The sequence below is a fragment of the Dermacentor albipictus genome, chromosome 6 (genome assembly GCF_038994185.2).
Source record: "Dermacentor albipictus isolate Rhodes 1998 colony chromosome 6, USDA_Dalb.pri_finalv2, whole genome shotgun sequence".
In the NCBI taxonomy this organism is placed as follows: Eukaryota; Metazoa; Arthropoda; class Arachnida; order Ixodida; family Ixodidae; genus Dermacentor; species Dermacentor albipictus.
The window spans coordinates 112108001-112126567 of NC_091826.1; the positions used below are offsets into that span (position 1 = coordinate 112108001).

At 45.0% G+C, this 18567-nt stretch overlaps 1 protein-coding gene across 7 annotated transcripts in view; it reads left to right on the top strand.

Annotated features, from left to right (window-relative positions):
- The window catches only part of LOC135913307 (uncharacterized), a 568389-nt gene that overhangs the window by 420352 nt on the left and 129470 nt on the right, over nt 1-18567 (top strand). For all 7 annotated transcript variants that reach the window (XM_070541258.1, XM_065445900.2, XM_065445902.2 and 4 more), the window contains 5 exons: nt 2320-2452; nt 4421-4609; nt 7295-7414; nt 10415-10592; nt 11999-12067. In XM_070541258.1, coding sequence (XP_070397359.1) covers nt 2320-2452; nt 4421-4609; nt 7295-7414; nt 10415-10592; nt 11999-12067 — 689 coding nt within the window. The remainder of the gene's footprint in view (nt 1-2319; nt 2453-4420; nt 4610-7294; nt 7415-10414; nt 10593-11998; nt 12068-18567) is intronic.

Genomic DNA, 18567 nt, shown 5'->3' on the forward strand with positions numbered 1-18567 from the left:
GCAAATATGCGTACCGGTGTCAAGAAGGCAGCGACGGGTAGGCCATCTACCTCTATTCGGCAAGTAAATTCTCGTACGTCAGCAAGGTTCAAAGATGAATTCCGGGTCTGTGGTTGAATGCATCGTCACCTCCGAGAACTGCATCGTTCAGTTTTCCTGAGAAGAGCATCTGGGGGTGTGCGGCGATGAATAGCTCAGGAGAAAGGTTGACTGGAAACGACGATCGTGAGGGGAAGGTGAACTGCTGGAGCGTTTAGTTGGTGTCGGAGTGTCTCGGGGCGGTGAGCTGTTACGAGCGGAAAACTGCAGGGGTCGACTGGCGCCGAGTCAAACGTCAAAAAATAAGCGAGAGAAGGAAGTGCGATATAGGCAATAACGAGAAATGTGATTCCCGCCGTGGCAATGAAAGTGAATGGGCTTGTTGACTTGGGCTCTCCACTGGGCCGGATCCCAATAGCCTTTGAACTTTGGTGCATTTCTATATAGCGGAACAACAGAACTTACCCGATGGTGAGGTAGGGAACCGACAAGCTGGAGTCCTATGTTAGCCAGGTATTACTAACGACGGCTTGAATTAAAGAGACTGTAGGTCGGCAATCGTCATAATGGCATGTGGAAAAGGAAAGTAGAGACACCAGTTCAATTTCGCGACATACGATGCGGACAAGACTATCGGTTATGGGTAGCCGATTGGGCGGCCGGAAGTCCATGCAGGAGGACGTGGCAGCAGTGTTTGGAAGCCGCATTAATTGTTGTGCGATGAGGCAGCTCTCCAGTTCTTCAAAACGACTGCACTTCCTGATTATGTATTCAACGATTGAGCCGTCGTTAAATGCGAGAGGGTTGAAAGCATCATTAGCAATGTCTTTAAGGACGTGTCTTACTTTGACAGCCTGCTTCATGTTTGTATCAATTGCGCAGCAAAGGGCAAGAACGTCCAGTATGTACGACACGAATGACTCCGTGGCAGTTTGAGTGCGACAGGAGACGTAGTTCAAAGTGACTCGCTGGCGACCAATTGGTTTGCCAAATATGCCGCGAAGCTCTGCTTGCACAGATTCCAGCTGCTCATGTCTGCTTGGTGAGTGTCAAACCCTACGCGCGCTGTCCCGCAGAGGTAAAAAGTGACATTGGCGAATGTCACTATCTGGTCCGACCAATTTTTCATTGCGATGCACTCGTAATTCCCCAGCAAAGCATAAACATCGACCCTGTTGGTGCCTCAGAAAGAGACAGGGTCGCGGGGTTGCATCAAGATCACCGGCTGGGGTGCCCGTAATGTGGTTGGAGCAGTATCGCTGTCTGCCGACTTGTTGGAGCTGGCCAGCACACTTCCGTAACGGAGTTCCACCTTTCGGTGTAACCATGCAGGACCTCCGCCACAATGTCACTGATAGAGCTATAAAAATACATGTATTTACAAGCTTATCTGCCACCAGTTTCAAGACAGCCAAGTTCGCAGAAATACGATCTTTACAATCGTCGCTCTCTTCCGCACAGTGACAAATTTCGTCTTTGTCACATTGGTCGCAGCCATTGGCCTTTTCCCCATTTGCTCGAAAAAATGTGCCACGCTACTGCCGCGTCACGTGCTTCATGTCCGTGTATTGCATCTCGTGTCATTATGCTTATGCAAAGTAGCTTATTCTAAGCTACTTTAGCGCCGTTTTTGCTCGTCTAGTACCATTGTGTGCAGAGAGCCTTCACAGCGTTATTCATAACGTAAGCGACTCAAGCCCACTGCGCATATGTTTACAGGTAGAGTGGAAGCAAACTGCTTCTTTCATGGGGCTTAAACTACTAAAGAGGTATGTTCGTTCATATTAGAAAATTAAACTTCTGAAATACCAAAAACGTCACTCATAGTGCGAACCAGGAAAAACGCAGTAATGAAAGTGGGGCTTCGATTTCTATGCAAGCTTAATTATTGCGCTATCGCGAGATTTTGACACTGTCTGCTCGGCCGAACAAACATGAATCCGGCAATGCAGAACCTATTAAACTTTGTATTTATTAGGCAACATTGACGCAAGCGTATGAAAGTACCTCAAAACCGAGGATGACAGATTGAGACACTTGTTCGGTGGTGACACCGCGAAATTCAAGAAGGCAAACTCCTCTGTGTGGTTGCGTGTGAGTGTAAGTACGTGTTTGAGTTTTCTTTTCATTTAATATTTTCCGTCACAGAATTGCAGATCCAGAAGCAAAGATAATCACTATAAATTAACTTTGTGTCGTTTTTGGGTCTATCTTGAGGGTTTCTTCGGCGGCACTCCCTTGGAGTATTTCGGCTCAATCTGTTTCACTCTATTTTCTTAGGGAAATCTATCAGCCCGACATTGTTGTGTCGTTGGGCCATTACTACATGCAAGACAAAGAATGGGAAGCGTGCATGGTCGTCCCTCCGACGCTTTTGGAACCGCCGTCTGGCAACGCTTACTTTTACAGCCTGGTAAGTGCTTCAAGCGAGGCCCGCGAGCTGCAAGTGCGACCAGATCGCGTGCGCTTGACCCGATGCAGAGAAAACGTTTAGGGCGCAGCTGTGCAGTTTCAATGTCACAATCATCAATACGTGTTTTGTACTGACAATCCACCGCCATCGGTAGTGCAAGCCGTATAAATGTGTCTGTACAGCAGGAACGCCCGTGCCATTCAGAACCGTATACCTGCGCATCTTTCTCTCCCACTCGTGCCTCGTATTTCGACGGCTCGATGTCCTTACAGTGCGACAGAGATCGTGGCGTGCTGTCGGTTAGGTAAGCTCCCTTTCTGTTTGCCTTGTAATGCATCTCAAGCGTCAAAATGCATGTAGAAGCATTGTGGATATTAGTTGTGGTAGCAGCCATCGTTTTGTCATCTTCCTCGGCAACCTTTTATACATGGCGCGCTCCAGCGTGTGCGTCTCGTGCCTCGTGCCGTGAGGTTACAAAAAAAAGGCAAGAATAAAACAGAGCTTGTTCTTCTCCTGCCATCGGTTCGAACGGTTCTCAGGTCTTTCGCTCGCTGACTCACACATTGTCGTTGTGGACTTGACCTCGGTCCCTATACTTCGCGTTATGCAAAAGTAAAAATTCATTCCCGCCTTCAATTCTGCAGCTTTAATTATCTTTCTTGCTCTGGCAAATTAACTAACTTCTTATGTTGTTCAGCGTTATTCTTATGTTTTAGCACGTACCTCCGTAGTCTGTCTGAAGTTCATTTCCGGCACATACGGTGCAAAAAAAATTTTTGAGTGTGATTGCGTAAATATTTCCATCGCGTCGGTTAAAGTCAGCAATGCCAGTCCCGTCACATACACTGCATGCACGTTGTCTCGAGTGTAGAAGGCCGTCGTAGCCCGCGTGGGAGGTTATTGTTCTTTCTGCAATGAGAAAACACGTGCATGCAGCTTGAAAAAATGCATGTTTGTAAACGAAATATGGCACATTAAATTCTAATTAAGCACAGTCGGCACATACAATGAATAGGCTCAGGTTACTCGCGGCTGCAAACTGTTGTCTCTTTGGTTTCCCTCCTTTAACGTCCTGTCCTTGAAGCGATTAGATTACGCTCACTAAGTGCCGCTATACAGTGCGACCCGCGTAACACTCGGGCATATAGAATCTAATGCCTCCAGGTTATCAAATAGGTTGCATGTTACATAATTAAATTTCGCAATGAACGACCTCCTCTCCTTACCGGCCGTTTGTGCTTAGTTTGCGTACCTATTTTCTATCACGTGATTTGTTTCAATGACAAACATAGCTCACACCTGTTGAGTATACTCTTTCTTTGTTACTAGTCGATCGTTTTCAAAGCGCCAGGCTTGCGCTTCAACGTATTTTAATGAACAAGATTGGTAGTTCTCTAGAAGTTGCAGATATCGCACTAACAAGAAAGGAGACATTGAGACCATGTTCAAACACTTTTTCCTGCAAACTTGTAAATCAGTCACTGTTGCCGGCTGTATAGATCCCCTGCAAAAAAAATTTCGCTAGTAGAAGCTCTACTCTCTTAGAGGAGAAGTACGAAGAGTTACCGACTGCAAACGCAAATTTGGTGGCCTCCCTGTTATTCTGTCTCACTGTGTTTCTCCCGGTGCGAGTACAGATATTTAGAGCTATTTAGTCTTGGGCGCACGCAATACGTTCTTAAGCTCGAAAATGAGTAGAACACGGGTAGCATCTCAAGAACTGCTGCAGAATTGTGGACACCGCACATGAAGCAATGACTCCGTAGTGTTTAATTGTTATAATGATGACAGTGGGATGGATGAGAAGACACGAAGCTGTGCTAATGCACATCTGGCAGTTCTTGTCTTTCGTTTTCTTTGGAAAATCCAAATACTGCTTTTGACGGCTCAGAATGCGAAGAGAGTTCTGCTGCCACCCGTAGACAGCTATCCGTGCCTAAAGCAACATGGTATCGCACGCGCTTCTAGGGAACTGCGCATGAAGCAGTCAGAGACATTGCGGACGCTGGTGCGCAAGTCGTGGTGGCTCCTTCGGTGGCTTTGTTCGGCCGCTGGTACAAGCCGTATAGTGCGGACGACGATGGCAGTCCCGGCAACTACCGTATCTTCCAGGAGTGCGACGACATTCCTGAGTACCAGATGGACAGCTTTACCAAGGTACGACGAGGCCTCGATTGTTTAGTATCGAATCGTATGCCGGGAAAAAAAGGGGTAAATAAAATTCTTCAATTTCTTGCGCCCAAAAAATTTCAGAACCCCAACTAAACAAACATTCTATAAATACGAAGTTCCAAAGTTTGAATGGCATCCCCGCACAATTCACCCGCAGCATAAAAAAGAAAAATCCGAGAACACCTAAGCACTTCTTATGAGTTGACCATGCGAAATAATTACTGTCCAGTTGAAAGCCGCTGATGGGTCCTTCCAGTTAACTCCTCGCAGGCAAGCGAGCGCATTGACACTCTTGACCAACGCTTCCTGGATAGTACAAATCCGGCGCACTTTAATCCGTGACGTCGTGCTACTTCGCCCGACTGCCATGGAATCGAACGGGGATGTTCCCGAGTAAGCTACGGTGGTTTTGACGTCACCGCTTTCGTCACGTCGCGCTTAGCGATAGAAATTTCGTTCCAAGTATAAGCGGAGTGCACAGGTCTGCTACCTAGGAGGCACTGGTTTAGCCCTGTGGGCAATACACTCGGATTCTGATCGTGGGGTTGTAGGCTCGAAAATCACTACCGCCAACGTTTTTCATTCCGAATTTCTTCATTGCGATTAGCGAGGCGAAGTTAGAACGCAGGCGAGAGCTGGAGCGGACAGGGAACGCGCGGATAACGCAGGCTTCCGAGCGCAAGAGTGAGGGTGACGTAGCAACACATAGCAGCCGCGGACACCACACGTAAAAAGTGAGGATCTCTTAGCAACTTAGTTACTTGAGGCTTTCAGTCTGCCTTTATAATTGAGCCTATGATTATAGTTTTCAGCGCTGTCTTGCATGGGAAAAATTTATCTTCAAATGTTTTTTGATCATGTAATGCGATAATATTTAGGAGTAGGCGCAGGGTACAGCTGAGGAATAGGGGATGCCCAAAGAAAACAATATCCGTTTCAAATTGAAGTGGATAGAATATTTTTCCTGGCTGCCCCACATCACAATTTGAACCTTTGGATCTCTTATTTCGTATTTTTCTGCTTGACTTCTATATGTAAACGGCTGGAAAGCTTTCTCATGCCTTTCTTCTTTTGATAACCATGTACGTTTATGTGAACGTGCGTAAAACTGTACGCTCAAGCAACACCAGTACGCAGTTTGTGGAGTCATATCCACCGCTAAAAACTACCGTCACATGGTTCTGATAATGGTAAGAAGCACTTGTTTCAGTCGCCCAATACACTAATAAATACCCTGATATTGACACTATTATGAAAGTGTCGTAAAATGTTATACTGCAAGTGACGAGAAACTACTCCGTCTTCATCGCAGAGTCCCTTTAAGGCTAATATTTCAACGTAAGCAACAAAGCCGCACAGCAAAGAGAGAGGAAGCACGTCCACTTGCTAAATACCCTAGTCCAAGCACCATTGTGGTGCTGGTCTCCAAAATTGTCTCATAAGTCTGCCGCGGTGCAACATAAAAAGAAGCGCCAGATGTGCAAAGTTCTTCCAGCTAAACCGCTTGTTGATCTGAACTCATATTTTGCGCAGAAGTTGAGTACAATTGGGGTTGAGTTTATGAGCACGTTTGCAACAATTGTGTCCCTGTTTCTCTCCCAATAATGTCGGAGTGTGCGTCGTGTACCTTCTGCCACCGATATGGTAAAATGCATGTTTTAGCATAGCGGTGATAGGCGGCGCAGCCATTCTATTTCTTCAAAATATGCAACTTGAAGTCGCATCGCTCTAGATGACGCGCACTTTGGCTTTATCGTGAACGCAAGACGCTAGTTGTACTCACAAACGTGGTAACAAAATTTGCCCGCTGCGTAATTCCACCTCTGCACGAAATTTTAACAAAAATCTAGAAGCAGTTCACCTGAACGTGCTTAAGTGTGCCTAGTGCTACATTTTTTTTCAGCACTCAGTGCACTAGCAGTACATAAACAAACTTCTCGAGCGGCCTAATAAAGGGGCTGCGAGACGAATGTATTCAGAATACAGATTTATTTATGGCTCCACCCCGGTTACCAGCAGCTCGAAACTGGTGTTACACGTGTTTTCTAAGAGCATGCATTCAACATTGCTCAGAAATAGTGACTAGGCGACAAATAAACAATGCACCCACTTCTGTTTGCTTTTATCGCACTGCCATTCGCTTTAGATAACTCAAGATTTTAATAATGCAAGATAAAATGAAATTAGAAAATCTTGAACCAGAAATATCACAGGATTATTCTTAGTGCAATGCTTTAAGCCGGCCATCCGAACAGTTCATAACCGGTATTCAAAAATCGGCCGAGGCTGATATCTAAGAAATATAGCTGCACACTGTGGCAAGCCAGAGGACACGTAGGTTTTCATAGCTTACTACAAAGTGTGGCGTCTCACCAACGTCTACAATTTAAATGGCAGTGGCGAAAATAAAATTCTGTTTCAATCGGTTCTGTTAGTATCCATCGAAACAGAGAAGCGACGTTACGAAAGTTAATGAGGCGTGCAGCTGTTTCAATGCGATAAAAATTGGAAGGCAACGCGATAAGTAAAATTGGAGAAGACGAACGAATTACATGAAATTAATGAGGCTTGTTCTCAGTGATTATCGACGCAGCGCAGGTTGAATAGCCGTTGAAACCTTTCGGACGCATGAATCAATAATTACAAATACTCTGATCATTCTTCCTCCAGATATGCCACAACGACTCCTTCACGAAATCTCAAGCTACTGAAGTCCACTCGCAGTTTTTTTACAGCAAGGCTCTTGAGAGAATATTCACCTACGACAATGGTGATACATACGTTTACAAGGTATGTCCTTCTTTGGCTGTGCATTACTCTTTTCGTGTTGCCTTTTCACAAATTGATTTTTCTGTGAATTTGCAATGTTCCACACGGCATATCTCCCTTTTTACTACATACGTGAGGGTTTTCTAGTCTATAGGACATAGTTTGGCAAATAATAAACAGTGAACTGTCTTATGCGCATCAATTTATTCTATTGTTCTTTATGTCAGAAGGTATACGAGTCTCCAAGCTTGACATGCCACATCTTAAAAGGATGAATCCCCCGCACAGCATTAGCAAAGCCAGATATCCACAAACATGATGACAATAATGTTTCTCGAACAAACTCTCGGGCCCATAGCCTTACATTTCTCAGAATATCGTGACAGAGCTCGGCCAGATGAGGAGTAACAGGAAACTCTGACGACACAAAGGCAACTTGACGCACATCTTGTGACACGTGACGTCTTAAACATTTAACGTCAACGTGGTCAATCACACGCGCGAGCTTTCAGGTGCACTCACGGATGTGTCACATGAGCGCTTGGTAAGAGCGAAAAAAGTATTAGTAGCTGTGGCGCCGCGTTCACCGGTTGTTATCCATTGCGTCAATGGTATTAGACCTCGGCTAAAACATGTTGGCAGGCTAATTAATTAGAATTCACGATAGAGTGTGTAAGCGTGGATGGACGGGGACGTAGAAAAACACGGACAATACACAGACAAAGATTCTATCATAAAGTACTAGACCTCACTGAATTATTCGCTCGACTTAGAGGCTATGCGCAACAAGCAGACTACGCTCGCTGTTGCGCCTGTGTACTTAGTGTGACTGCTTTGTCTCGGTCAGTTCTCGTGCTGTATCCTCTGCTATGGACAACGGTAAGAAACCCTTTGCTGGGGCCGTAGCTATGACGTGTACTGCAACGGTTGGCGGTTCAGCTGAGTTAAGGCGACTAAAAAAATTAGAGGTATGTTCACTATTGTAACAGGCCACGGTAAAGTGGTGCCTAGTGCTTGACGTTTTGATATTATGTTATGTTAGCGTTGTGAACGTCCTTAAGACGAACAATACGTTTACGAGGCATTACAGGCAATATTGGGTTCCGCTGTACTAGCGCATTCAAATGCGAGTACGTGTCTACAATGCTACGTCATATTTAAACATAGCAATGATCCTTTATGCAAATAAGTATTTACAAATGTCCTTTTTTACAATCAGTCACGCTATACCGCAGGATTCATACTATTTATTCTGGTGACGTCATGCTATCGCGAAACTTAGCGTAACGTATATTTACTTGTAAAATACAGCACATTTTCGGACATGTGCTCAAGAAAGACAAAAGGTACAGAAATTTCTACGAGTATCTGTGCCTTCTAGAGTGCTAACGCCATTGGCTAGCACAAGAAATTGCGAATTTGAAAAGGAAAACTAGGGCCTTTTTTTTATTTCTGCAAGAGTAAGTTTTCTTCCTTCTACAAAACAAATTCAAAATTTTCTCTACCAACTCATTTTGCCAGCAATGGCTGAGAAAGAAAGACTTTCGCGGAGCGGCTGAAGGTTCAATTCTGTTATGAGTATTTTGAGCCTCTGGTAGTTTACTGCATTCGTACACGGCAGCATAATTTTATTTTTTCAGAGGGTTTATGTGTGCCTTCACTCCTTTGGCCTTAGATGTGCCTTACTTACGTAAAGGTTGCTAATTTAGCTGCCCAAACAAATATTTTTGCTAAGTAGTCAAACTGAATAAAATTCCAGTGAAAACCTCCTGTCGTTAACTCGTGCGTTTTTGTAAGGACTCGTTGTCATGTAAGGGGCTTACCTAAGCGTCATTCTACTTAACGCTACCCCCGGCAGACGCATAGAAGGCATTACTTTTTGTCCTAGTACCACCATCGCACAAAAGCGCAGGGGAAATTGCTCAATTTGCATTTTTATACCGTGCTGCATATTTTTCACGGTCAACTCTCGAACAAATAATAAAAACTTTATGCTGCCCTTTTATCGACTGCATGTACGAGCTTATTGGTGGAGGTAATTTGCGCAGGTTTTTACTAGGTAGCTGTTGTGCCCACCGTGGTTACGCAGTGGCAATTTATTTATTTATTTATTTATTTATTTAATTAATTATTTATTTATTTATTTAGCATACCTCCAAGGTTCGAGGGCAATACAGGAAGGAATGGGGAATTGCAAGGAATGTGCACTAAACCAAACAAAATTACCCTAATGAATGACGTCCTTGAAGCTCTTGATGGCGGGGATGACGGCGATGGTGGCTGTGAAGCGGTTCAATTTTGTGCAGTTCTTGGGGATGAAAGAAGCAGTTCCTGCCATGGTACGGGAAGATGGCACACTAACTTACAAGTTATGGTACGAGCAAGATAATACATCACGGGAAGACGAGAAGGAACGTTATTTACAAATTAATTTATTGATAGGTCGATTACAATGGCGGCCATTGCTGCTGAGCATTGACCAATCGTTTGATTTGCCGACGCCGTGGTCCAGAGACGGATCTATAGGGTTGTACGAAGTGCTTGTGTTTGTGTGCGTATAATGGAGCCCAAGGAGTTTGTCTCCTCAAGCATACAGAAAAGCCGGGAAAACGGGAGCGTAAAAAGTGCTATGCCCCCCAATCTGTAGCACGCCTCACGACAAGCTCAACTGCACCAACACGCCAATCTTTTACCCAACACGTATCCCAAGACCAAGTAATGTGCTGAAAGATTCTCTGTTGCTACCATACCTTTATCCGCCAGTGCCGTGGTGCTATTTTGATAGAGGCGATGTGCAGAAGAGTTCATACACATCCTATGTACATTGAATATTCCCCTAGTGGTCCAGAATAGAACGGAGGCCAGCAATAGCAGTTGCGTTACTTACGACGTTAAGCTACATCACTCCATTCTTTCAATGTGCCACTAAAGAGCAGGAATTGTACTACCAATTTCAGTTTCAGTTTCAGTTAAATTATGTGATATACCTGTCTTGTTTCAAGCATTTTGTCTCATTTTCAGCTGGGTCACTTTAAGAAGAAACTGACAGATTTCAAGTACGGTCTAGCAGCTTACGGCCTCGAGTTCGCCGATGCCAACAATTCCTGCGGTCTTGGAAAATACCACGAAATTCGGGTTCTGCGACAGTTGCTGTCCTGCTTCGAGAAAAAGTACTCTGCCGCTGCTGACATGGATAATTGTAAGTAATAATGAGGGCAGCTTGGTGAGAAGTTGAGAGCTCACAGGCGCGCGTGTTGGAACTGGATTATTTGCCACCGTGAATTAACTTCAAGTGAAGCACGATGGGTGCCGTAATTGCCACCCTGGGAAGCACCGACTTTAGGCCTGGTTGATGCTTTGCATGCTACTGATGGTGCTCACAATTTAATGTTTTTTTTCTGATACCGCGAAAGTAATAGACAGTAACCTAAAATACTTTTATTTTAATTTAAGATTTCTGTGCCTAAGTTGGACTACCTTGTAAATTGAAAATGCATTTTGAGAACTTCGCTTCTGTCTCGCATTCTGGCATTTTGGGGACGCTATTAGATGACCATTCGTCCCGCTGCATGTTGTGTGGAGTTGGTATAGGTCTTAGAACGACAGAAAGCTGAGCTAGTTGGTAAGGATTCCTAATGCAAAGAAGGGGTAAGGAGTGTAGACACCGACACAAGAGGAGAGAAGTGTACAACATAAACGCCGTTATTTGCATTATGGTATACCTTCTTTGCATCATGGTGTAGGTCATCGCGAGTGGATTAGCAGTAACGCAGTCTATGGCGGTAACACCTTTCTTTACAAAGGACATTTTTTTTTCTTTCAAGGCCAAGGCACTACTGAATAACAAAAAATACAACGTACGTGTTTTGTGCGGTCTTTTTTTTTCATTTCAGTTCCTTCATTTGGCATCAATATTATGATCTGAGGCATACATAAGAAATGCCAGAAATAATGCGGCTGTATAGGAGTCTGCACACCCTGACATGCCCTTCATATTTCAGTACGCATGAAATTGTGCATACAATAAAAAATAAAAACACAAAATTGCGCAGCAAGACAATGTCCACAGAATTATGAAATTTAAAGCATGAAAACGTCACACCTACACGGCTTTTGTTTAGTGCATCAATGAAGAATATAAAACGTAATTTAAAAAAACATTCATGCGTGCGCTGCCTGGAAGTGCACAACGCGAATGAAGAAATGAAAATGTGAGATGAATGCAGAGAAATTCATAGATACAGTTTTTTTTATGTCACACATGTTTACACCTAAATACCGTGTAGTTACACATCGCATATTCCTTCGATTCACTTCATTTCTCTTTTTACGTCCCGACAATAGTGAGAGTGTCGGAACCAAAACAATAAATCTAGTAGACTGAAACAGTCGTTACCGAATGCGACGTCAGATCTGATTCTAGCTTGTGAAAATCCTAAACACGTAAATGGCTGTAAGTGCTTTTAAATTTTTGTTTTATGGATATACTCTTTGGTATTCACCAATTTAAGCGCGCTAGTTCTAATTGTGGGATTCATCGAATTTTTTAAAGCACTGTTGACGCTTCGCATTTAATTACCGTTTCTTTTTGTTCTTGGTCTCCAGGCCTCCATCAAACTTTCCCGTCGCAGGCCGATGATCTTGCAAATGAAGACACGACGTCGGCGTCACCAGGTACTGTGAACGTACTAAAGACTGGCTCTTTACGCGGATTGTTATTTTAGAGAACAATGAATAAAACGCATCCCTTACCAAAAGCAAAACTCTCTCCTCACAATTTTACAGTGAAAACCGACTATAACTTCACATCCTCAAAGCCCTCAAAGAATGTTTTAATGGAAAAAACTCTGCTGAAATTTACAATGCCCGCCATTGACATCAATTTATAGCTTTTACGCTGAGTTATTTCATGTATGCTATACTTCATTGATGGTGTATATTTTTGGAAGTGGTGTTAATCACGCTACTGCCAAAAATTTACACCACAAGCGAGGTGAAACAAACTTCGTTACTGCAATACTGGCTGTGTTTGGTTGAGCTCTGCCCCACCAGGTGGCTGCACCCTGCAGGTCGTTAACGTTGGCGCAGCCACTCGTCCCGCAGAATGCCTTGTCCGCTTGCGTTTGCCGTAACAGTGGACGCGATAAAACTGTCTATTCTTTATTTCTGCTTATTTTTCTAAGCTTTTATAACCTAAGTAATTGATAAAAATCAATGCATATAAATGTATAACATTATATGCATATAAATGTATATGTATGCATATGTATACATATATGTATATGTATGCATATGTATACATATATGTATATGTATACATATACATACATATATGTATATGTATGTATATGTATGCATATGTATATGTATGTATATGTATGCATATAAATGTATATGTATATATGCATATAAATGCATATAAATGTATAAGATGTATAAGAGTAGGCGGCGAGTGGCTTCATCCCCTTGATGTTTGTGCTGTGAGTGTTTTGTTGGCTGGGAAAGTGTTTGTGTCGGAATTCCTTGTTCTTTCTCGTTGTTCGCACGATGTTATACTTGGTATCGATTTTCTTGAACAGCGCGGCGCTTCCGTGGACGGTGGTTGTGGCGAAATATCATTGAACAAGTTATTTATATCAGCACATTCCGAACAAAGCTCGGGTGGTGAAGACAGGGACGCAGACACACTCAGTGTTTTTGATGAAGTGATTGCACCATCGTGGTGCCTGACGCCCTTTCGTGTTTCGGCAACTACTGTTCATGCTGATTGTGTTGACCTTGTAGTTAGACCTCTCCGCATAAACTGTGCTAAAAAAGATATACTTGTGCCCTGCTCTGTCGTGTGCATGACGAAAGGAGTCGCCACATTGTGGGCGCTGAACTGTTCCGCCATGCCGGTTGTCCTTCTTCGCGGTATGAAAATCGCTCTTTTCGATGAAGCCGCATGGAGCTCAATAGCGGCACTAACTACGGACGTCTCTACAGCTTGCTCTCCTTGCGATAATCGCCATTCTGAAGTGCTAATGCTTGGCATGACCAGCAAGGCTCTCTGTACATCGGAACGGCAAGCACTGGTACAAGTCCTTGTCAGGCATGAGGCTGCATTCGACTTCACGCATGGAGATGCACCCCTTCATTTACCGTCGTCCCGTGCTCGTCACAGAATAGATACCGGCCCAGCACATCCCATCCGCCAGAACCTCTACCGAGTGTCATCGTCCGAACGCAAAGTGATTGCCGAGCAAGTCAAGGAGATGATGAACAAAGGTGTCGTTCAAGAGTCATCTAGTCCATGGACAGCCCCAGTAATCCTCGTCCGAAAAAAAGATGGCTCCTGGAGATTCCGCGTGGATTACAGACATCTAAACGCAGTGACGAAGAAGGATGTCTATCCACTACCGCGAATAGATGACGTCATTGACTGATTACACGCTGCTTCTTACTTCTCAACACTCGATTTGCGATCGGGGTATTGGCAAATACCTATGGGCCCTGCCGACAAGGAAAAGACCGCTTTCGTGACTCCAGATGGCCTATTCGAATTTGATGATATGCCTTTTGGCCTTTGCAATGCTCCTGCCACCTTTGAAAGATTCATGGACACAGTACTGCGTGGTCTAAAGTGGGATATATGCATGTGCTACCTCGATGATGTAATCTTTGGCCGCACGTTTGAAGAACATAAAGAACGCCTCAGCCTCGTTCTCGACTGCATTGAGAAAGCTGGACTGGTCCTAAACTAAAGAAAGTGTGGGTTCGGCGAACGTCAAACACAGGTCCTGGGACACTTAGTTGACAAGGATGGCGTCAGACCCGATCCTCGTAAGATTGAAGCAGTGAGCTCCGTCAAGCCACCACACTCAGCACGAGAACTCCGCTCATTCATTGGCCTATGTTCGTATTTTCGTCGCTTTGTTCCCCAGTTTGCCGACATCGTTTACCCGTTGACAAGTATTTTGCGACAAAAGGCACCCTTCAATTGGACAACAGAGTGTGACGCATCATTCTCTCAACTGAAGTTTATAATAACGTCAGCACCCCTCTTGCGTCACTTCAATCCATCTTGCCCGACTGAAGTTCACACTGATGCTAGTGGAATCGGGATAGGAGCGGTGCTTGTACAACGTCACAGTGGCGCAGAACATGTCGTATATGCCAGCCGTTGTCTGAGCAAATCTGAACGCAATTATACGGCTACGGAACAGGAATGCCTGGCAGCCGTTTTCGCCGTACAAAAGTTTCGATGTTATCTTTACGGTAGACCATTCAAGATTATCACCGACCATCATTCTTTATGCTGACTGGTCGGTTTGCGTGATCCCTCTGGTCGCCTCGCACGTTGGGCGCTGCACCTCCAGGAATACGACTTTGTGGTATCGTACAAGAGTGGCCGTCGTCACGCTGACGCAGACTGCCTCTCTCGGATTCCTCTTGCGACTACCGACTGCGATGCTGAGAATTTCGACGACTGTCTCGCTGCTGTTACTCCTACGTTCCCTGACGCGGCAGACTTCCAGCGAGAACACCGGTATGATGTTACCCTTGATCCGCTTTTTGTCGCCGCCCGTACTTGTAAAGGCAGCGGTCGCTTTACTGTCCGTGATAAATTGCTTTACAAAACTAATTACTCCGGACATGGAGCGCCTTTTCTGCTTGTTGTCCCCGAGAGTCTCCGCTCTGACGTTTTACGTGCCATGCATGACGATGTGACATCCGGCCATTTCGGCTTCATACGAACGCTGCACCGCACGCAGGAGCGCTTTTACTGGCCCAAGATGTACGAAACAACCAAGCGCTATGTCGCTAGTTGTGAAACGTGCCAACGTCACAAGCGACCGACCACCGCAGCCCCGGGTCCCCTTCGGCCATTGACACCACCCAGTACGCCGTTCGAGGAAGTAGGCATTGACATTTTGGGTCCATTCCCGTTATCTAACAACAAGAACCGCTGTATAATTGTCTGCGTCGACCATCTTAAACGGTATGCAGAAACTGCAGCCATACCGTCTTCCACCGCTGCTTGCGTGGCGGTCTTCCTGCTCCGTTCCGTGGTCCTTCGTCATGGCCCACCACGTGTCATCATCAGCGACCGTGGTCGCCAGTTCACGGCTGATGCCATTGAAGAGTTACTTCGTTTGTGCACTTCACAGTTCCGTCATTCCACGCCGCATCATCCACAGACCAATGCCCTCGTTGAAAGGACAAACACAACGCTGACTAACATGCTTGCCATGTACGTCTCCTCCAATCATAAGAACTGGGACGACGTGCTGCCCTTCATCACTTATGCATGCAACACGGCGAAGCACGAAACCACGAACTATAGCGAACTATAGCCCATTTCATCTCCTGTATGCAAGGTTACCGCGAAGCCCTCTGGACACTTTCTTACCCTTCATACTGCACAGTGATGATTCTGTATCGAAGACTGTGTCTCGCCGAAGAAGCGCGTCGAATCGCTCGTCTTCGTACTCTGGCCTCGCAAAGTCGTTCGAAAGAGCGATACGACGACCGTCACGTACAAGTATCTTTGGAAAAAGGTGACTTGGTCCCTCTTTCGACACCGCAACGCAAGCGTGGATTGTGCCAAATGTTCTTGTCCCAATATTCAGGCCCATTTGTAGTTGTGGACCGCCTGAGCGAACTCAATTACGTCATAGTTCGCATACTGTGCAATGGCCGGTGATCAAGCAGAACTCAGCTACTCATATTGCTCGCCTGAAGCGTTTCTACCCTGCTTGTCCATCCTGACTCACCCCACGGGCTTCGTCTGCTTGTGGGGAAATGTAACAGATATGAAAGGCACGGACAAGAAGAGAAGAAAGAGAAGACGAAGAGAACGAGGAGTTTGAGAGGCCGGGCTGCGCTGCGATCACGCTACGACCATCGTCCATCTCCTGTAAATAAAACCATTTCTTCGCAACTCATCGTAACAATATGATTGGCGTAAAAATGTAGGTTGTAGAATGTGGATAGTGGAATCTATACACGATATCTATTGCCATTTGGAGCTATATGGGATCACTTTCTCAGCTGTCCGCTGCAGGCCACTCCGGAGACCAAGCAGTTTATTTTTGGCAGATAGGTTCAAATGGCTGCGAAGGCGAGTGTAAAGCATGAACACCAACCCTGAGTGACGTGGTTGCGTCCTCCACCTGCGGTTAAATAGCGGAAGCCCGTTGGTATTGGCAGTGTGACGTCATCTCTCTAACATCGTGGTGTTCCGATCGCCCGCGCGCGCACCTCGCGCCTGCACGCTGAGTCTACGACGCCAGCCCACTCCCTCCGTTATGGCACCCAGCTGCTGCCATATTTCCGCGTGTTACTGGCAGTTTTCCTCTCCCTCCTCCCTCTCTCCTGTACATTGTGATCCCCTTATGTCGCCATTACGTGGTAAATGTGTCAAATTCGTCATCGTTATAGTAAGATTGTCCGCCTCTAAGCTTTAAAGCAGTCTAAATAGTAAGCCGCGTTGTCCTTGTTGCTTTTCTTTCATCCCGCTGCCCAATAAACGGCTACCCGTGGGAACTACATCGCCTGCAGCGTCTGAGCTGCCAACCGTCGTTTATATCTGATTATGCGTTTGGCTGTTAGCTCAGTTACATTCTCTAATACGATTATGTTGTGAATGCTGTGAGTGCCACGGTAGTAAGAGTTTTAATACTGCACACACTAATGTGCCTGTGTGAAATGTGAAGCCACTTCTTCTCGAGAATAGGCCCACTATGGTTGATGCAGTAGCTCAGCCTTCTAGTCTACTTGGTAACGTCTTCCGCAGCACAATATATACGCCATTGATAAAGAAGGATATTGGGCATTGGGTTAGCCTACAATAAAAGAATATAGTTTTGAGGCGAATGTGTATATATAATTTTCATGCCATGCACTATTAAATATGTCTTTACCGATTCTGACGACATTCTTGTAGTTCACCCAGTCATTTCCGCCGTCTTTAATAACGTTAACTTTAAACATTCGTTAACTTTTCAAAGGCTGACATTGCATATTTCGCCCATATTGGATGGGTCATTTCTGTTCCTTTTCTCTACCGCCATCTGCTACGCGCCATGAGCGTAGTGTTTTTGTTTTGTTATAATCTGCTCACGCAAATCAGAAAAGTATAAAAACAGTGTATCCCGTTAAAATCAAGAAGCCAACGACGTACACACGGCCATATTGATTCTGATTGATTTCGGCTATATCTCTCATAAAATATATTGCAGACTCTTTCATTTGGTTGTTCGAGAAGTGTCGCAATCGTGCTGCAACTGAAAGCTCAAATAATGTAATTGAAGCTTGTGCTGTAAATGAATGCACGCAGCGACTATGTTGAGAGTGAAATACTACACCTATCGAGTTCACGCTTTTGCTATTTGGTACCGCTACTCAGCACAGGGACGCGGGTTCAGAAAGCAAACGCAAGAAACTGAAGAAACACTCGTGCCGAGCATTGGTTGTACTTGAAAAAAAAAAAACTTGGTCAGCAGTTAACAACGCTGACTCTCTTAAAGTTATAGCAAACTTATATTGCGTTGACCGGGAAATTTCGACGGGCTATGCCCGCGCCCTTCACAAGTAGTCTTGCGAACTTTCATTTATCAAGGTCGCGTTTCTGTACCTCTTATCTAGGGCACATTTTGACACGATCGCTGTCGCTCAACACATCTGGAATTTTCTATTATATACATTTCAAGTAGATGTCCATCTATAACGCTATCAACATGCGTGACCGCTCCATCTTCCAGCGCAGCAGCATAATTCTGCAACCATTCGGCCACAGTGGCACGTTTGCTTCCCTCGTGCCAAATTCGCTATTTGAAGCTTCTGGCGCTCACATTTTTTATCGTGATAGTTCTCGCTTACATACGCCAAGCTAGATAGCGCACTGCCTTCAGTATCGTCCTACGTTTTTAGTTAGGTACCTCCAAACTTGACGAAGTCCGCGTGCAATGCTATCGCTATCAATAAAAATAGTAGGGTCTTGAAATGAACCGGGAGCTCTCTCACTACGGCACCCCTATTATTGTGCGTGTGTTGCTTTTGTACGTTAACACAGTCAAATAAGTTGACAACGCTTTACAGAGGCTCAAAGTATAAATAAGTCACCTCTAAAGTCACCAGACCTAAAAACTGCGACTACTCTGTGAGTTATCTAAGACAAACGAACCTGCGAA